This window comes from Camellia sinensis, chromosome 4 (assembly GCF_055761805.1).
Source record: "Camellia sinensis isolate YWXY chromosome 4, ASM5576180v1, whole genome shotgun sequence".
Classification (NCBI taxonomy): domain Eukaryota; kingdom Viridiplantae; phylum Streptophyta; class Magnoliopsida; order Ericales; family Theaceae; genus Camellia; species Camellia sinensis.
Window position 1 is genome coordinate 18,853,433 of NC_138964.1, and position 22,166 is coordinate 18,875,598.

Genomic DNA, 22,166 nt, shown 5'->3' on the forward strand with positions numbered 1-22,166 from the left:
ATAAAAAAAAGAGCGTGTTTGATGCGGGAAATTATTTAATAATATCATAACATCACGTGTTTATATTTCAAATTAATCATCAATTATTTAATTTTATGTTGTTCTCTCATACTTAACATAAACTACGAATCCTTAGTCCTTTTTATCAATCAAAATTTAATAAAGCACCATATATTTATATTCTTAGGGTATGTTTGATTGGAAGGATTAAAGCATGGGATTGGGATTATTAATCCGTGGGCCCAATCATCCTATGTTTGTTTTGACACTTTGGTTTAGGATTATTAATCCAATGGATAATTAATCCAATAAATTTGTAGGATTATTAGTAATGGAGTAGGGGTGGGATAGTTAACACCACATTAATTTGATAAGATTATTAATACTTCACTAATAGTGAAGTGAATCAAACATGACCTAAAAGAATAATGATAAAAATCACTAAAAGTAATGTTCTAAAATAACCAGTAATAATATGATATTCATTTTTAAAAAAAAAAAAAAAAAAAAAAAACAGACACAATGTGACCGTAAATGTGCGACCCACTGGCACTCATTTTCAATTCTAAAAATAAAGAATAATCACCGTTTGATGAATGATTGGATGTGGCACCATCTGTGTCTTCCAGTCAAACGTGGCACGTTTGCCCCCCCCCCCCCCCCCCCAATCACCGTTTGATGAATGATTGGATGTGGCACTATCTGTGTCTTCCAGTCAAACGTGGCACGTTCCCCCCCCCCCCCCCCCAAAAAAAAAATGTAGTGTGTCCCAAAAAAACATTTAAAATCATATGTCAATTATATTTATAAAATTATATATTTTATCTAAAAATTCTACAAAATATTGTTTGTATATCATTAGCATAATTATCTGAATTTCAAGTTGGATTGGCTGAATCAAATGATTTGGATTGCAATTATAATGCCAATTCTACTTCAATCCTTATCGACTAATTTTATTACTATTACTATTTATTTTTGATACGATACAATGATTGTAGATAGAAATGTTAGGGGAAGAATTAGACTTAAATTGACTTGAGTTAATATAAATAAATATATGAATTTTTTTAATTTAGGCCTTGTTTGGTATATACTAAAAAAGTCAAAAAGTCACTATCTCATTTAAGTCACATCACCTCTCTAACACATCACTTCAAACTCTATCCATATTTCATAAAAAGTCAAAAAGTACACTTATTTAGAACATCCCAAACTACCTCTTAATTAATCAAATATCTATTAATAGAGTGGAGTGAAAAACAAAAATTCATATAGCCAACTCCATTTATGAGATTTAAAATTTAATGTGGTTTGGTGTGGTTTGATTTATTATTTATTTCTTATATATTCATGTCTATGCTTATAGATAAATAAATAAATAAATAAAAATCACTATAAACTTTTTTTTCCAAGCCTCTCGTTTAAATTATGTCAAGTTTATCATTTTTTTGAAATAATTTTAAAAATATGTATCATATATTATTATAGATAATTTTTTATTTACTTTGTATTGAAAATAAAATTATACAATTCATGATTTGAATTTGCAATTTGATTCACTATTCTTTCATTTACGTTGTGTTTGGCTTATAAATTTTAGAATATGTTGGGTCTATCCCACATCGACTCGGGAGGGACTCTTCGTCTACCTTATAAGCGTACTGGGCCCCTCCACCTGTTACAAGGCCTTTTCCCCAGGGAAGAACAAAGCCGTGAGGGGTCGCAGGGACGGTGGTCATGCGCCACAACACCCTAGCCCCAGAGCGGACAATATTGTGGCAGGGCGAGAGGTCTCTCGCCCTCCTTCTAGCGCCAATGCACGTGCCTGACCTCTCGCCCTGCCACAATATTGTCCGCTCTGGGGCTAGGGTGTTGTGGCACATGACCACCGTCCCTGCGACCCCTCACGGCTTTGTTCTTCCCTGGGGAAAAGGCCTTGTAACAGGTGGAGGGGGCCAGTACGCTTATAAGGTAGACGAGGAGTCCCTCCCGAGTTGATGTGGGATAGACCCAACATAACCCCCCAGCGGACTGGGCCGCGAACAGGGGGAGAGTTTGCTGGACGCCCTCCTTCTAGCGCCAATGCACGTGCCTGACCTCTCGCCCTGCCACAATATTGTCCACTCTGGGGCTAGGGTGTTGTGACGCATGACCACCGTCCCTGCGACCCCTCACGGCTTTGTTCTTCCCTGGGGGAAAAGGCTTTGTAACAGGTGGAGAGGGCCAGTACGCTTATAAGGTAGACGAGGAGTCCCTCCCGAGTCGATGTGGGATAGACCCAACAGAAGAGATTGATAAGGGAAAAAAATAAATAAATTGTAAATAAAATATAATCACATTTCAGACATTTTCTCCCCCTTTTCAAATCTCTATTTAAATTTATAAACCAAACACAACCTTAACTATCTTAATTAACTAGTCAATTGATTTTACTTATCCACGGCAGTTTATGTGTCTGCATCTCACCAACCACTAATTTTTATATAAATCCCCCAATTGATTTTACTTATCACGTATGTAAGATAGTCCACATCTCACCAACCACCAATATATATGGATAAAAAAAGAAAAGAAAAAATAAGGGCAATTAATATAAATTCAAAACATTTTTACCAAGTCCATAAAAGTTTTCATGTTGCAACCTACTTCAATTTTTAATAAGGAAAACAATTGTGAATAAAATTCGTTTTGGTGATCACTAACTAGAACTGTCCTTATACACTTTTATTTTTTTCTTCTTCGTTATTTATGAGGTATTAAAAGAAATTTCTTGTGTTTTCTTCCTTAATTTTGATTGATTTTGATGAATTTATTATATATGTTAAAGTTTTGCCTGAGAACAATGTCATGTTTCAAAATTGATTTCGCATATACTCATACCATTGTTACTTGTTAATTTAGTTTAAAGAGGTGGATTCTCTCTGATATATAATTTGGGCTAGAGTGTATTGCTTGGGCTTATAAAACTCACTACGAGTCTCATTTTAATAATTTAAATTATTTATTTTATAGAACATTTTGTAGTTTGTATATTTCATAAAAAAAGAAAAGAAAAGAAGATTGATTCAATAATTGTAATCTATTTAATTTATCGTATTCGTCATTAAAAATATAAACGATAATGCGATAATTTAAATATGTTATAATTGTGTCAACTTAATTTTTTTTTATAAATAGAACACACAAGAATCTAATAAAATAAATAATTTAAATTAACAAAATGAAGCTGATAAACCTAAAGAGTGCGAATCCCCTCTTCTGCACGGAAGTAATTCAGCTGCATAGTTTAATGAGTCGGTAAACAGTACCAAAATTTGATAATCACTTTCCCCATTTTATCCTTGGCACATTCTAAAAATTTCAATCAACTCCACTTCACCAACCGCCCCTCCCAACCCACACTACCATCACCTACTTTCATCTGTATAATACTTCAACCAAAACTCAACCCAACCCAGGGAAGGTCTCAAAACAAGAAAAAACACCAACCCCTCATCTCCCCTTCCCTCTCCTCTCCTCTCCTCTTTCTCTCTCTCTCTCTCTCTCTCTCTCTCAATGGAGAACCAAAAACAGAAACAAGAATTCATTTTCAGATCCAAACTTCCAGACATCTACATCCCAAATCACTTGCCACTCCACACATATTGCTTCGAAAACATATCCCAATTCAGCTCTCGTCCCTGCATCATCAATGGCTCCACCGGCGACACCTACACCTACGCCGATGTCGAGCTCATCGCTCGCAAAGTCTCCGCCGGCCTCAACAACCTCGGCATCCGACAAGGCGATGTCATCATGCTCTTGCTCCACAATTCTCCCGAATTCGTGTTCTCCTTCCTCGGCGCATCGTACAGCGGCATAACTATTACCACAGCCAACCCGTTCTACACTCCTGCGGAGATCGAAAAACAAGCGAAAGCATCCAAGGCGAAACTCATAATCACCCAATCTTGTTATGTCGAGAAAGTAACGGAATTTGGAAAAGAAAACGACATCAAAATCGTCTCCACCGACTCCACCCCGGGGAATTCTTGTCTGCATTTCTCTGAGTTAAGTCAGGCGGACGAGACGAATGCCCCGGCGGTGAAGATCAACCCAGATGATGTCGTGGCGCTACCTTATTCGTCGGGAACCACGGGACTACCGAAGGGGGTTATGCTGACACATAAGGGATTGGTGACGAGTGTGGCACAACAGGTTAGGAATAGAACTAGGAGAAGATTATGTCGTACTTATGTGAAATATATTATTTGTCATAATACGATAAAAAATATATATCTTATTTTTTCTTATTGTATACTTATTGTATACATATATATATATATATATATATATGTATGCTTATATGTAGAATGAAAAGAAATTATTTATTTTTGATTCATTCGATAATAAAATTCTGATTCCGTTCTTGTGACAGGTTGATGGTGAGAATCCGAATCTTTATTTTCACAGTGAGGATGTGATCATGTGTGTGCTACCATTGTTCCATATATACTCTCTCAACTCGGTGTTGCTATGCGCTCTCCGAGTTGGGGCGGCGATTCTGATTATGCAGAAATTTGAGATTAAGTTGTTGATGGAGCTTGTGCACAAGTATAAGGTGACGATTGCGCCGTTCGCGCCACCCATCGTGCTGGCGATCGCAAATAGTCCGGTGTTCGATGATTATGATTTGTCGTCGATTCGGACGGTGATGTCCGGTGGGGCACCCATGGGGAAGGAGCTTGAAGATACTGTTAGAGCCAAGCTTCCGAATGCTAAACTTGGACAGGTATCTTACTATTCCAACACAAATTTTCTATCTTGGACTAGTTGGTGCTGTACGGATCGTCGAATCGCTTATTATTTATGTTTGTTTGAAAAAAATATATAATTTATTTTTTTAAAATAAATGTGATAAATTAAATAAATTAAATAAATTATAATTAATGAATCGATCTAATTTTATATATTAATAATATATATTAAAATTTTTAAAAATTAATCAATTTAAATTATCAAAATAAAATTATACCCATTGTGATGAGAAAATTAATGTATGGTTCTAATTTTTTATTGAACGCTGCTTGCATAACACGCCGAATTGTACCGCGTCAGCTTAGTTGGCTGGTGTATGGTCTTCAAAGTTGAATCTCTTGATAAGAAAATTAAAGTGAAAAAATATTAAAAAAAAGAAAATTATTAAGAATTTATAATTTAAAATATTAAATTCATTGACAATAATGTTGGAAGAGGGTTACGTTTTATATGTTAAGTTTATAACAGATCAAAAATTAATATCTAACGTATTATACTATTGTGAATTAAATTATGATTTTTTTTTTAATAGTCTCAAACATTTTTTATTTAAATATGTTTGTTCGAGTTTTTAGATTATGTTTTTTTTTAAAAAAAAAAATTTAAAAACTTGTTTGGTGAAAAAAAAATATGTACAAAAATTTAAAAAAAAAAAACTCATTAATTTTATATGTTTTTCTTTTTTTGGGGAGAAGAAATAGTTTTTAAAAATTGAAAAATATATTTTTTAGCATTTGTTTTTGTCAAATTAAATTAAATTTAAAAAAAAAATTCAAAAGAAATTCTAAAAACTAAACCAAATAATTTCTCGCCATTCATAAAACAAATTGTATTTTTGTAATTAGTACTTTTCTTTTTTATTAGGGGAATTAGTGAAATTTGCCGTGCGATTTAGCATTTCTCTTTTTTACGAGCAATGCTATGCTACACTTATTTTTTACACCTCTTTTTAGGTAATATCCCATCTGTTACGCTGTGTTTGGTTGGGAGATTTGAGGAGGGAAATGGAAAGGGAAAGAGAAAAGTTAGGTGAAATGTGAATAAAATATACTTATATTTCACATAGTTTCACACACTTTTTCTCTTTCCTTTTCCAAATCCCTCCCCAAATCCCCCAACCAGAAGTTATGAGTCTCACTATTGATGCTTATCTCTAATAAAGTACATTAATGTTAATAACAAAATTAAGGTAACTGTTGGGACAATGGTATCTTTGTAATTTTTATTCCATTCACTAGACATTTTATTTTAAAAAGATAAGTGGCCTTAATACCACAATAAATAAATAAATATAATTAAAGAATGATAAAATTATTTATTGATTTAAAAATATTTTTTATTGATTTTAGATTTTTTTTAACCTTTAAAATATTTTTTTTAATGTGATTTTCATGTTTATCTCAATATTAAACATTGATTCACGTAACTCATTAGCATTTGCCTTATTTTTAATGTAATTCGAGTAATTTTCAGCATTTGTGTTATTTATTTATTTATTTTTATTTCTCTAGTATTTTTTCTTTATTAATTTTAATTACCTAATTCAATTTTTGGAAATATCTAAGTAGTGAAGTAATTTTATCATCAGTATATGTCGAACAATGAATGATAGGATTTTCTGGCAAACAATGTATATATTGTAAGGCCTTCCCATTAATTTGGAGGGACAATTAGCCCTCAATTGTTATCGTAAATCAAATTAAAATTTTAGTGGCTATCAAAAAATGAAAAATAATTTACAAAAAATAAAAAATAAAAAAAATTCGCTGTCTTTGTCTATAAAGGTAAAAGTGTTATATATAATCATATTTCATATTTAAAAAGGCCCATATTAATATATGAAATATTTTTCTTCAAACATATCCATTTTTTCCCCTTCATTTGCCTTATTATTCCATAATCTTTGCAATCAAATTATAAGATAATTGTAAAGAACAATCTAAATTACTCCACCTGGTATAACCATCTTAAGTAATTTTACAAATAGATGTATGATAATAATGCCATCTATGATAATTAAAATAAAATAAAAAAAATTCTAAAAGGAGAACCATTAATCTATAATGATGAAATATTAGATGGTTGGCCTTTTTGATATGATGAAGCGATAAAAGCAATTTCATTCACAAAAATAAGGGCGTTGTCTTAATAATTAGAAAATTAAAATCCGTTTGCCAATTTTATGTAGGGTTATGGCATGACAGAGGCAGGACCAGTCCTCTCAATGTGCTTAGCTTTTGCTAAAGAACCTTTTGAGATAAAATCAGGTTCATGTGGGACTGTTGTCAGAAATGCTGAAATGAAGATCGTAGACCCTGACACTGGTGCTTCTCTTCCCCAAAACCAAGCTGGAGAAATTTGCATCAGGGGTGACCAAATCATGAAAGGTATTCACTCATTTTGTATCTCTACACATACGTACAAATATATATATATATATATATATACACTAGTATATGTCCGTACCCGTGCCTGAAGGCATGGTGTAAATAAAAACAAGTGAACAAAAAGGAGAAAACAAAAAAAATAAATAAATAGAGAGGAAAATAAAAAATGGAAAAAATTAAAAAAAGAAAAAGAAAACGAGGAAGGTGATATCCTGGGATCATTCATGAAATTATTCATGGGATCATGGGAGGGTGGGCGAGAAAATGAAAAATTAATAGAGAGAAGCGGAAAAGTAGGATACATCACAGTTGTTATTTTGTAATTTAAATAGATGTGAGCCGTTCAAATATTCTAGTAGGACAAATGTGTGTAGAACAAATTCAAATACCATCATGCTTTATTATATAGATATATACACACACTTAAAATTGTATGCAAAATTTTTTTTCAAGACTTTCTTTTTCTAGGATTATAAAGAATTTTATTAACTCTAGAAAAATTTTGTACTATTAAGGTATATCTCAATTAGATTAACACACACCCAGACAACCCAAAAAGCTGGTAAAATCCCAACACATAAAACAAACTCCTTTACAAAACACATCAAAAAAGTAACAAGCGCCTCTCAAACTTTCACCCATATAATGTCAACGAAGATTGTGAACAATATTCATTACAAAATAGGATGAAATTTTAGTATGAGATTTAGCCTAGAAGACCACTCTCAATTTAGTCAAATTAATAACGTAATCCAATGAAAGATTTGCACCATAAAAGGTAATATCGTTTCTTATTTTCAAATCGACTAAGTTATTGCAATTGGAAGAGATTTTGACCTCTCAATTCTGGACTCTTCCCAAACTCCTACTTAGCCGGTGTTTTTCCCAATTAATTAAATGACTTTTTTTCTTTTCCATGCAATCTCCCCAAACAAGGCTTCTTTGAATCCTATCCAATTCATTCAACAAATTTCGAAGGGCTTTACAAAAGGACATAAAATAAATTACTAAGTTCTCCAATATAAGAATTGTTCAAAGTGAGTCTTCCATAAGTTGATCCTCAAATGTTTGGAAAAGCATTTTGGGAATTTGTTTCCCCATTAATGAAGAAGTCAACAAAATCAATATTAGATGTAACAATCAAGACTTTTTTTTTTCATTATTATTATTATTGTGACATTTGTCGTAGTAGCATGAAATGTAAATGATAGGTACAGTTTTTAGATGGGTTGGATGAGATTGGAGAGAATAGCTCGTGGATTGCTTTATAAGGTCAATGGTGACTGAGTCCTCCTTGATTTTTAATAACATGTTATAATAATTCAATTTGATTCTCACACATTTTAAATAATTTGATTAGGTGAGGCACTTTCAAAGTATAAAAATGTTTTCCAACTCTTTTGGTAGGATTGTAACATTAATTATTTGGTTGACTAAGTCACATCACAAGGGGTAGTTGTAGTTGTTGTTGAATTGAATTCAACAATAATTTTAGGATTTTTTTTATTATAATTAAAAAAATCATATATCCCTACTTTTCGTAGATTACAAAATTATCTATAGAAACTCGTTTTCTAAAAATTGTGAAATTTTGAGAACTCAATATTATTTCGTTTGTTTACTATTTCCATTAGAAAAAAAGGAGGAGCTTTTGGAAAGTCGGTTCTTTTTAATTCAAGTTTTTGAAAATATTTATTTTGATTTTATAATTTTGAAAAAAAAATTGTCTCTCAACTTTCTATTAAACTTTTATTTTATTATTTTAGAAATAAAAAATCATATTAGATAATAAAATCTTACACAAATAAGATTAGGCTTGCAATTCGAGCAACTCAGTCTAGGTGATGGACTCGATGGATTAAGACTAATTTGGGATTAGCCTTACTAATACAAATATATATTCCCAGAAAGTACATAAAGATAGAAAGTCTTGATTATTATTATTATTATTATTATTATTATTATTATTATTATTTATTTTATTTTTTTTAAATTTAGATAAGCTAAAGTCCAAATTAGTTGAACTCTTGTTGGCCCTTCTTTCCATTTGACTGGGCGATCCACTTTTACATCTTTTATGTCTTGTCATCAATTCTTGTTGTGTTGTCTATTTTTATTTTTATTTTGGCCAATTATGTTTTTGTTGAACCATGTGTGAGGTTCACATTTATTATTGAATGGTTAAATTCTTATGTTTGTGGTGGACCATATGTCTGAGGTTCACATTTATTTATTTTGAATAAAAATAAAAATAAAAATAAAAATAAAAATTTCATTCATCAATAATCTTGAGTCAAATTTTTTGTTTAGGTTGAATTTACGATTTTCACTTTTAAGACATGAATGACTTGTGGGTGTATAAAAAGTTATGTAAAAAACACACCAACGCTAGAGATCATCATAAACAACATTATTTTAATACATGCCTATATATATTTTGGTAGGCATATATGCATAGATTAGGGTACAATATTACACATTTTTAAAATGTGTATTTCATGTATGTACATAACTAATTTTGATCTAAATATAAAATAGTTGATGATAAAGAGCCACTTGTTAGGTGGTAATATGATGAGTGAGGTCACTTCAAAATTAACATTGTTTTGTCTTGTTACTAACATCACCTAATTGATAACTAAGGTTAATGCCTTTTTCGACTTGGCAACTACTTTAAATCATAATTATAATAATTTTAATTCGTAATCAATCCAATTTTATGTCATAGAAAGGCATATGATATATAATTCAGGATGAAGCATATAGAATTCTTGTGAAAAAAATAAATTAAAGATTACTTTATATCTTAGTCATTTCAAATTAAAGGGATATGAAACGCCTTTTGTCTACATAGTGTTGTTGTAAACAAAAAAAGAAAAATGTTATCGTTTCAAGTAATTGAGATTTGAAAGGGTGTTTATTTCATGGGGTTTCAATATTGTAATTTCAAATATTAGGGTATTTTGGCTCTCTTGATTCCTACATAAAATCAAATATTTTATAAAAATTTCTTATAGAATGATGAGATTAATTTAGTTCGAGAGTTAAAAAATATGATGAATTGAGTATGAGCAAAGAGAACATCTTCTATCGCGCCCCAAATTTTGGAATTTTTAGCCGCCAAAGGCACTTATTCGATCCCTAATTTTTCTCCACATACAAGATAAGCAAATGAAATTTATTTCACGTAGAAAATGGTTGGCAATTTGTGAATTATGAATTGTTCTAACTCTAATGTACATTATGTTGGATTTAAATAGGCTATTTGAACGACCCGGAGGCCACAGAGAGAACAATAGACAAAGAAGGATGGTTGCACACCGGTGACATTGGCTATATTGATGACAACGATGAGCTCTTCATCGTTGACCGGTTGAAGGAATTGATCAAGTACAAAGGGTTCCAAGTAGCTCCGGCCGAGCTCGAAGCAATGTTGATTGCTCATCCCGACATCTCTGATGCTGCCGTTGTGCCGTAAGTCACCCTACAAAATCACTTAGATAATTTTACTAATTAGATGGTGATTTATTTTTATTTTTATTTAATTTAATTTTAATTTTATTTATTTATTTATTTATTTATTTTTGTGGGTATGTGATTATTGTTTGATGTGTCGCAGCATGAAAGATGAGGCTGCAGGAGAAGTTCCGGTTGCATTTGTTATAAGAGCTAATGGTTCTAAGATAACAGAGGATGAGATTAAGCAATACATCTCAAAACAGGTACTTCTTGATTAGCATAGTATAAATAAAAAGGTAAACTATTAGTAGATTTTAATAATTAGACTTAATTCTCATTAAGATTTATTGAAAATAAGTCTTAATAAAATCGTCGTTAAAAATAATTTTTAATGACCATTTTTTACATTTGTTGCTAACAATTGACAATTAGTGACTTTTTTTTTTTTATCATGATTTTTATAAATTGTCCCTAAAACTTACAATTAGTAACATTTTTTTATGACAAATTTTTCAAACTGTAACTGAAAGTTGAAAATTAATAATGTTTTTATGTGACGATTTTTTTAAACTGTCGCTAAATTTTATAATTAGTGACATTTTTGTAATAAAATTTTTAAACCGTCGCTAAAAATTAACAATTAGTGACCTTTTTTTAATAATATTTGATGAAAAATGTTATTAATTATTGTAGAATCTATACATAAGTACCCCTAAATAAAATGATCTAGGCATTGCCAATTTGATTTGGACTGGATGCATATCCATGAAAATGCACTTTTGTTACCTCATTAGAACAAGCTTTAATCATAAAAAAACAATAGGTGAAACCTATGATCAATTACCCTAATCGTCAAGCCAAAAAAATAAAAAATGAAAAATGACAATTCTTTAGACTAAACTTATTTGAATTGTAATTATATTTTAGAAGTCGAAGTGAAGTAAATTTAGAAAATGGACTTGGATTTGGTTTGGAATCAACGGGAAGTTCAAAAGGTACAACACAATTACAAAATGTACAAGTCAACTAAGCCAACCATGTTTGGTTTCATTTTCTGAAACTATTTTTTGATTTTTTGATTTTTTTTTTTTTAAAAGATAGAAAATTGTTTGGCATAAACAAAGATCAAAAAGATACTTTTTTAAAAATTTTAAAAATTATTTCTGCCCCAAAAAAATAAAACCACATAAAAATTATTTGGTTTTTTTTTTCCCATTTTTTTCACTAAATTAATTTTTAGTTTATAAAAAACAATTGAAAACTAATTTTGAAAACCAAACTAAACATAGCCGAAAGATTTTTGGGGTTTTCACGTTAAACAATCATGAGTTTTCTTTGTGTTTGATTGATTTCATTTCATGTTCGTAATTTAAAAAATGTGGTTGAATTAATCAAGAAAACAACGCCAAAATAAATTCATATCAACGAATTCATCTGTTTTTATCTGTTCCCATGGTTTAGAATCACATGATTTCATTTTCCTTAAATTAAAAACAACATCACATAAATGTCACTACATTGGACCAAGGATAGACATCTTTTTAGGATTCCATATACAATTAGTTAATAATTCCTAATTCTAATACATACTCTTGACCAATTATGGTGCTTGATTGTGTATATTAATGTGCAGGTGGTGTTCTACAAAAGAATTAATCGGGTTTTCTTTGCGGATTCAATTCCTAAAGCTCCATCTGGTAAAATCCTTAGAAAAGACCTAAGAGCGAAGCTCGCAGCTGGCTTTGCCAATTAATCTTTATATTCGATGTATGTATTATACATTAAAAATTTGTATATTAAGGGCACACGGAGTATTTTCTTCCCCTCGCATTGCCCATCAAGAAGACATTGAGTGCGTTTGATTTATTTCAATAGTTATGTGATTCCTTGTATGTGTTGGATTTTTCGCTCTTTAAGAAACAAACTTGAACGGGGAGAAAACCAAGTGCTTTAGTATGAATTTGTTTATGTATATGATGTATGGTTTATGTTTGCTTTTTCTCCTTCGTAATAGTATATTGTTCAATTTTGCTTTTTTTTTTTTTCTTATATTTTTTTCTCTTTCACTTTATATATATATATATATATATTCGTATTTTGATGGTTCAGTGTAACTCAAATGATCGAGAGTAATTTTGAAAATTTAAACCCCACTACAACATTTTCTTAGTTTAGTGACATTTGAAAGTGCCACAAAACTATTCTTCTAATGACATTTTTTGGTCTTGTGGCATTTTGAACAAATGCCACTTCTATCGGTGCCACGGTAGATACGAGTGCCACGGTAGATACTTGTAAGTGCCACTGCACCATCATGGCTGAAAACTTTCAATGACATTTTAATGTCATGGTAGATATTATTTGTGGCACTATCAAGCGCCATTAAAAAAAGAGTTAGTGACACTTGTAAGTGTCATTACACCATCAAGACTAAAACCTTTCAGTGACACTTTAATGTCATGGTAGGCACTATTCGTGACGCTATTAAGTGTCATTCATGACGATAATTCGTTGTAGAACAATTTGATCCGCTCTTGCGGAGACTCGAACCGCCAACCTTCCGCACCATAAACCTTATACACCACACTCTTCCCACTACACCGCTATAGCACCACATGATTATATACGCAACATATATTATTTATATAGTACATACTTCCATATTAATATAAAAGTATATGTATAAATATAATTATTTTATTGAACATAATTTATGTAAAATAAACTATTTACTACCAAAATAAAAAAAGACCACTTTTGACGACTAAAAATATTTTTTAGTCGCCAATTCTATACTTTTGGCTACTAATTATTTTTTAGTTGCTAAAAAACTTAACTTTTGTCGACCATAATCGGATTTGGTCGCCGAAGATGCACTTTCAGCTACCAAAATTTTGGTCACCAAAAAAATTTATTCCCGCCTTAGGATTTTAGTTCTCTCGCGCTAAAAATGACAACTTTTGGCGACTAAACTTATTTTTTAGTCGCCAATTGTAGACTTTTGGCTACAAAAATTTTTTTGGCACCAAAAAGCTTTACTTTTGGCTACTAAAATTTTTTTAGTCGGTAAAACCCATATAATCAGCGACCAAACTTATTTTTAGTCGCCAATTGTAGACTTTTGGCTACTAAATTTTTTTAGTCACCAAAAAGCTTTACTTTAGGTTACTAAAAATTTTTTAGTCACTAAAACCCGTATAATTAGCGACCAAACTTAGTTTTAGTCGCCAATTGTAGACTTTTGGCTACTAAAATTGTTTAGTCGCCAAAAAGCTTTACTTTTGGCAACTAATGCTGTTTTGGTCGCCAAATTTTTTTGGTCAGGAAATTTAGTCGCCGGATATGCTTTTTCCTGTAGTGTATATTGAGTTTAATTCATTTATTTTTAATCATTTACTGCATTTTAAAAATTTAGAAAAAATATTGGCATTTTTTGTTTTTTCAAAAATGTCATTATAAGCTTGGAAAGTTTTTGGCGTAGTGGCATTTCTCAAAATGCTATAAAATATTTGTTTATGACACTTTTCACCTAAGTGCTATAAAAAGTAATTTGTACCTATCTAGTGTCCTGACATTTTTTAAAAAATGCCATTGCAACTAAAGTTTAGTGGCATCCGTTGGTAAATGTCACGAACATAATTTTTTGTGTCATTATTTTATAAAATGTCATAAAATTGATGTGGCATTTCTTTATTGAAATGCCACTAGAGCCTTATATGCTTTGTGGTTCTGTGGCATTTTTCTAAAACATTATGTCAATTTTTATTTTTGTGGCATTTTCTAAAAACATACTACTAGTGTAGTGTCACTAAAGTGTAAATTTGTTGTAGTGACATTTTTGTTGTAGTGAAGTGGCACTTTTTTAATTAAAATGCCACTAGAGCCTTGTATGTTTGTGGCTCTATGACATTTTTCTAAAAAATGCCACCAAATATTCTTTTTGTGACATTTTTTAAGAACATGCCACTAGTATGGTGTCACTAAAATATGTTTTTGTTGTAGTGTTGTGACACTTGTTCATTGAAATGTCATTAGAGCCTTTTATGTTTGTCGTTTTGTGGCATTTTTCAAAAACGTGCCACTAAATATCATTTTTGTGGCATTTTCTAAAAATATGCCACTAGTGTAGTGCCACTAAAGTATGTTTTTGTTGTAGTTTTGTGACACTTGTTCATTGAAATGTCACTAGAGCCTTTTATGTTTGTCGTTTTGTGACATTTTTAAAAAATGTGCCACTAAATATCATTTTTTGTGACATTTTCTAAAAATATGCCACTAGTGTAGTGCCACTAAAGTATGTTTTTATTGTAGTGCCCTTTTAATTTAGAGTTGATATTTGCACTTGTTTGCAATCATTGTATATCTTTACTATAACAGTTTGTTGCATATTTGATAGAAAAAAAAAAATCATATATTTAAAATTATAAATTTCCATGAAATTACTATTTTTTTATACAGAAAAATGAACAAACTGCAATTCAAAAAATAAAATTTATCGTAGCATGAAGAAAATATTGTAAAATAGGAGATTTAAATATTATTTTATTCATTTATGCAGGAGTATGAACACAGTAATTTTCTTCTTTCTTCTGTTTGTTTGATTTGTGAATTTTGATCTTCTACTCTACATTCATCATATTCTTTTGTTTTTTTTTTCTTCTTTAAAAGGAAAAATAAATAAATTACAAGTTTTCTGTCTCATGGTACACCTTACCCATTTTATTTATTTACTTTTTTAATTTATTTATTTACTTTTTTTTTTTTTTTTTTTTTTGCAAAAAATTTGGGATATATGTTTTACCTTAATACGTTACAATCGTGAGTAATGACAATATGTAATTTGTTGCACCTCACTAACATGGTGAAAATTGTTTTTTTTTTTTTTTTTTTTTTTTTTTCCTTGCCTTGCTATGATTTCATCATTGAACATACACTGAACCACCAACAAGCACGTAGCTTAGCTGGTAAGGGGTTATGCTAGCTTAACCAAGATCTCGGGTTCGAGACTTGGAAATGCAGCTGTGTTAAAAACTTGTTGGGAGAGCTTTGCCACCCTTGTGGTCCTACCCGGCTCGAATTGGATTAGTCGGGGTCCTGTGGACTTCCGGATACCGGTGGTTTAGACCTAAAAGAAAAAAAAAATACAATGAACCAATTAATCAGATTAAAGAGCCCATATGAAAACTTCATATTATTTTTAGTAATGTTGTAATTATGAAATAAATATCATGAAAAGTTTCATAAAACTAATTAAAAGGTGACTGCATAATATACAATAAAACATTATAAACTAATCAAAGGGTGGAGAATGTTCATGAAAGATTTTCATGATATTTCTTTTATGATGTCTAAAATTATTATTATTATTTTGGAAAATGCCTCGTAGCTCGATTTTTAAGGCTCGAGTTTGGTGTCGTTTTGGGCTGTCTTTTTTTTTTCTTTTCTTTCTTTTTCTTCTTTATTTCTTTCCCCTCCATTCAAACACAGAGACGGAGAGGGAAGAGAAGAAGGTCGCCCAGCCCGTCGCCCGTCCAGCTCGTCGCCGCCGATCGCCCAGCCGTCGCCCAGCCCGTCGCCCAGCTCCGATCGTCGCAGCAGCCTCCTCTTCCTCCTCCTTCCTCCTCCGCCCCGCCTCCGCCTCCTCCTCTCCCTCTGAATATGCCCCCTCCAGTCCTCCTCCTTCCTCCTCCTCCTCCTCCTCTCTCTCTCTTCTCCTTCTCTTCTTCACCCTTCTTCGAGCCACAGATTCGAGCTACGAATCGGAACTGTATTTTTTTATTGAGTTATATTACCTGAATAACTCTAAAGCTTAACTAAAATTAGACGATGTGGAATGTAAAAGGGAACCTTCAAATTAGAGTAAAAAAAAAAATAATAATAAATTTTGATCATATAGTTTTTTGTTTTATTTTGTTTTGTTTTATTTTTTTAAGCGCAACTTATTACAAGTTAAAAACTCATAATTAGAAATAAAAGCCAAAGCACCAATTTCCTAACTTCCAAATTTTATTTTTATTTTTTATTTTTTATTTTTAACTTAAAAAGTTATCAACAGAGCTAGATTAAACAGTCTAGTAAAGATTTTTAAAATAAAATAACTATAAGTAGCTTAGATAAACTTGACCAAAACAGCACCTTTGTTGTGAACCTTGTCTTGTAACTCATTATATGTGTTTGTTTAATATATTTTCTCTCTCAGTTGAATGAGCGTGAGATATTGCTCCAGGCTATTCTTTACATCCAAGTCTAAAAAAGTAAATAATTCTAATAGGATTTTTAGTTGAATGAGCGTGACAATAATATTTTTATAATTAAATATTTTATTTTAAAATAATAAATACTAATGCGATCAGTTTATTATGTACACAAATTTTATATACTTTTTTTTGTTTATATAAGATCACTCATCTGTAAATGTACTTTGGGTTCCAAAAAATTGGGTAGCACACTGGCCACCCTTAAATAAAAGTGCAACACAACAAAAAGCAATGTTAAAAGGAATGAATTTATAAAATAACATTACAGGTTATTGTTCTACCTTTTTTATTTTTATTTTAATCTCAAATGAAAAGAACTTGTATATCCAAGTATAAATTGTTTTGTTTGTTTTCTCACAATAACATGGTGCAACGTCCTAAATCATTCAATATTAGCATAAACTTAGCCAATTCATAGTTCTGTATATTATGAATAATCCATAACAGGCCCACTATTAAATTATGCGAATTGAATGAAAACAAGATGGGCCAAAAGTTCCTGGACTAACCCAACCAATAAACAAAAATGAAAAAACACAGAACTTACTATAAAAGAGTTGTAATACTATTTCTCTAACTTTGACTATTCTATGTAACAGGAATTTGGGGTAGTTTTTAGAGATGACGCAGGAATTTGGCTAAGCGGGTATTTTGGAAAGCTTGACTGTTGTTCAAGCTCAGGGTCGGCTGTGGGCATAGGCGCATCAGACTATGATTTAAGGCTTTTCAAAATAGATTAAAAAAAGTGACTTTTTCTATTATAATTTAGTGTAATATATTAGGTATGTTTTAAGTTTAATTTTTTTTTAAAAGGGCCCAAATTAATTTAAAATAAATTGATTCGTTAAAAAATAAAAATTAAAAGGCCAATTCAAAATTAAAAGGGCTAATTCTTTTTTCCTATCTAATTCATAACCTTAACTCTTAATTCAATTTTTCCAATAATTTGAGAGAAGCTGCACAACAAAGCATTAACAAATTTCTCAAGAATTCAGAGTAGCAGCACAACATAGGTAGGTCTTTTATTCTATTCAATTAATTAAATATTTGTCTTATCTTTTACTCAATTGCTACTATAAAATTGGTATTTATGCAAATCTACATTATCAAAAAAAAAAAATTAATCTTTTGTTACATGTGCTTAATTTTTCATTGAATGAAAAAAAATATATATGTGAAGGGCCCCAAATAATTTAGTGATTTATTAATTGATTATCAGCTTTGGGCACCGAAAATCTCAAGGCCGACTTGCTCAAGCTTGGAAGTTGAGATATGGGATTTGTACAGACGATTGTACTAGAGAAAGGATTGTATAACGTAATCATTGAAATTGACTCATCCTTGGCTGAAAATTTGTCGATTGAAGGGCCATTACAGAACTACTCGTTTCGAAGATGCAATTGCATGATGTAATATTGTTGAAGACTCGAGGGTCCCGTTTGTTTAGGGTTATATGGAGGGGATTGGGATTACTAATCCCTTGGTATTATTAATGGGGTGTTTGTTTTGAGAGATGAGGAGAGGACTATTAGTCCCTTGGTATTAGTAGTCCCCTTGGAAGGGAGATTGGTAAGGAGGAGGTAGAGATGGTATTAAAAAAATAGTGAGGGGATTAGAATTTTTTTTATTTTTTATATATTAGGAATTTTTTTTAAAATATAACGTTTAATTTTTTATATTTTTTTATTTATTTTATTATTTTATATAAAAATAATTTAATAATTCCTCATTATTAATCCCCTCACTATCAATCCCTTCATTAACAATCCTCTCACTATTAATCCTCTCACTATAAATCCCCTCTATTCTATCTCTGAAAACAAACGGGAGCAAGGTATCTTATTTGGAGATGCAATTGCACCATTAGCAGCATCAGCATCATGCGAGAAAGCAATAGTCAATAACAGCCCCACTATTAAATTATGTGAATTGAATAAAAATAAGATGGGCCAAAAGTTCCTGGACTAACCCAACCAATGAACGAAATGAAAAAACACAAAACTGACTATAAAAGAGTTGTAATATAATACTACAATAATGATACAGAACACTAAAATATCACCACTAATAATGTGGCAAGCCTAAAAAAAAAAAAATTAAGGCACAAAATACATGTGGACACACTGCCACATCCCTAGTGCAACCACTAATTAGTAGTCAGCATCATTTTTCCATAATACTATTTCTCTAACTTTGACTATTCTATGTAAATTTGTTTCTAGAAAATTAGAAACATTTTTTTTTTGGCCCCGGGGGGGGGGGGGGATGGATTTGGAATTACTGTTCATTCTTGTTTTCACTATTTTTTCACTTGCTCTCGTAACATGTTAAAACATTTATGTTATGTTTTCATTTTGGAGTCTTGTTTTGAAAATAAGCAACAAACCAAATTTTTTCTTTTTTCAAAATATTTTAAAACAAAATCATAGAACACATGAAACAAAACAAGAACCAAAGGGGCTCACTGTTTCTATTATCAACATATGAAAGAGTTATTTGGGGCACCTTATATAAGCTACTTATAACTTTTTTTTTGGTTATTTATTTTATAATTATTTTTATTTATTTTGGAAGTTTGTGTCCAATCTGTTTAGTATAACTTTTGTTTACCGTTTATTGGGTAAAAATAGTTTAAATAAGGTAAACCAAAGATTATTATCCAGAAGTTAAAAAGAAATACTTTTAGTGTTAGAAAATGATATACAAGTCCATTTTCTAGACCTATTTTCTACACCCAATGATGTGTAAATGAAATAATTGGTTAATAATTAGAGAAGGTATGAGAGATAGAATTGCTTTAAATATTCTAATAATCTGTCACATTATTGGATTTGAAAAATTAATCTAATTTTTTAGTCTAAATAACATCACTGATTAGTTTATGTTTTCTAATTAACATTTTGTTAGCTTACAAATAAACTACATCAAATATATACGAAACTGTCTCTTTATTTTTTTTTTTTTCCAAAAGACAGCGGTTAGTGTATTAATAGTTGAATTACAATTTAGGCCAACATCTTTCTATAGACTCGAATCTGAAATCTCACTCATCTTAACACTTAAATCCCATTCCATTGATTACTTGGGCAATTGGATCAAATATTATGTCTAATTCAAATAACAGATTTTGTGTATTTAGAATTTGCAATGCTTATAACTATGTGTTGAAAACAATGGATCTCTCTCCCCCACTTAAACGATTTGAGTGGTGGTGACACATCAGTTTCCAATAGCTGACGTGTCAAATTGGGTCAACTTGTGTTGGTCTTCTGTCTGCCACATATCATAGACACCCTTGTGTTGTGTCCTGAATTCCTCATATCTCTGTCATGCATGTTTATAAAAGACAGTGAGAAGTGACACACAATCCATTTCATGTGTCACACACATGAACACATCAACTGAATCTCTAGAAGTGTGCGTCCAAACAACCTTTTCAGAACATTAGAAGCCACTTCCTATTATTTTTTTCCCACAAAAGGGCCAAAGGGTACTCCAGTTTTAATGCTTTGAAGTCTTCTCTTTCTCACCACAAAGCAGAGAGAAAGAGAGTTTTATAAGAATTTAGGAGTAATACAATGATGAAGACAAGTGATTAAAGTCTGTGTGTATTCAGCTTTATGAATGGATTTGGTAAGATAATATTGTTCAAGAATCATATACGTGCTTCACTCTATCTCCTTTTTATCCTTAAAGATTGTTTGGGTACATACTGATTTGATTTGTTTCATTAAGAAAAAAAACACTAATGACTGAATTGAATTCATATTTTTTTAATATAGAATTGGCTCTTTCTCGGTCTATATTGATGGACTAGACCATCCAGCCCAACTCAGGAGGTCCGTCACTAGTTTTATTTTAACAATTTATTTAATTTATTTTTTAAGTTTAGTGTGTAAATCATTAATGAAAAAAGAAAATTAAATTGATCTGACGATAATCATAGCTATGAACGGTTTAGTTTTAGAATCATAGTTACCGAAGAGGAAGTTGATAAATTACATGGCTATAATTATTGGATCGATATCTGTTTTTTTTATGAATGATTTACACATTGAAAACCTAAAATATGAACGAAGTAGATCATCGAGGTGGAGCTGGTAATGGGCCTAGAGCAAGACAGGAGAGAAGCTTAACATAAGCCTTCTTTTTAGACTCAGTAATATTTAGAGAATACATGAAAGAGTTGCATTAGATATTCTAATAGGTTGACACATCATTATGTTCGAAAATAAATCTAATTTTTGAGTTAGACCAACATTGTTCTTTTAATATTGCCATCACTACCATATCATTTTAGATAGATTTTCTTTATAATAGATGACTTGTCTCTAGTTCAGACATAAAATTGGATCATCGATTTCTAAATTATTCATTTTTTATAGCTATTGTGATAGTCAATTCCGCTTATATTCTAGAAGCACATTCAACGATTTTTGTTAAAAGTAAAAATTGATCCATCCAATAATGTTGAACTAAATTGTCAAATTATATGAACTAGAGACAAGTCTATCTTTTCTTTCAAAAAGGAGACAGTAGCAATGTTTGCACAACCCAATATACAGTTCATAATTCTTAGTGACACAATGAAATTTCGCTGTCCTCATTTACTTGGTTCTCTTCATTTGTTGATTGGTACAAACTTCATCCGTATGGTGTAGAAATGCATAGCAAACAAACACTTAGGAGACCAAGAGAAACCCTAAGTCAGTGTCTGTTTCTTCTGGTTTCATTGCATAATTTTGAATTATTTTAACTTTTGATTTCTGTTGAAACCTGTTATTTTTGGAAATTTTGTAAATGTTGGTTTAAGAATTTTTTTTTTACTGCTAAGTTTCTATATTTTAAAGTTAGATTGGCAAGTTTAGGAATTGTAATTTGCTTTTTTTTTTTCACCTTTTTGTTCTTCTCAAATCCTTATTAGAATTGGGTTTCTCTTCGGTTAATTGGATTGTTCAATCCAAAAACTCAAAAATTATGAGAGAGACTGTAGACCCTGTAGAGCCCATAATAGTGGGCTCTGCAACCCCTCTCGTAGGTTTTGGACTGAACAATCCAGTCCACTAAAACAAAACCCAACTCTTTAAGGATCTATTTCATTCTTCTTCGTTTTTGTTTATTTATTTTCTTTATGTTTTTCATCCATCACCGATGCTTGTTAATGATCTCAAGTATTATGGAAAATAGAACTATAGACTGATAACTCACACATAGAATCCACATTTAAAATAAATCTGAATTACATGTTACTTTTTGTGAGTAT

General features: G+C 30.9%; 1 protein-coding gene across 1 annotated transcript; it reads left to right on the plus strand.

Annotated features, from left to right (window-relative positions):
* Positions 1–2,707: 2,707 nt before the first annotated feature.
* LOC114280551 (4-coumarate--CoA ligase 2) lies at positions 2,708–12,587 on the plus strand. The gene is made up of 6 exons (XM_028222930.2): positions 2,708–4,200; positions 4,421–4,774; positions 6,989–7,187; positions 10,448–10,661; positions 10,807–10,909; positions 12,280–12,587. The coding sequence occupies exons 1-6, from the start codon at positions 3,559–3,561 to the stop codon at positions 12,397–12,399; spliced, it is 1,632 nt and encodes a 543-aa protein (XP_028078731.1). The 5' UTR covers positions 2,708–3,558; the 3' UTR covers positions 12,400–12,587.
* The last annotated feature ends 9,579 nt before the right edge of the window (positions 12,588–22,166 follow it).

Excerpts from the sequence above, each read along its gene's own strand:
- LOC114280551 (XM_028222930.2), top strand. The coding sequence starts at position 3,559 with ATGGAGAACCAAAAACAGAAACAAGAATTCATTTTCAGATCCAAACTT. Across the intron at positions 7,188-10,447 it reads GGGTGACCAAATCATGAAAG|GCTATTTGAACGACCCGGAG; the intron begins GTATTCACTCAT and ends GGATTTAAATAG. Across the intron at positions 10,910-12,279 it reads AGCAATACATCTCAAAACAG|GTGGTGTTCTACAAAAGAAT; the intron begins GTACTTCTTGAT and ends ATTAATGTGCAG.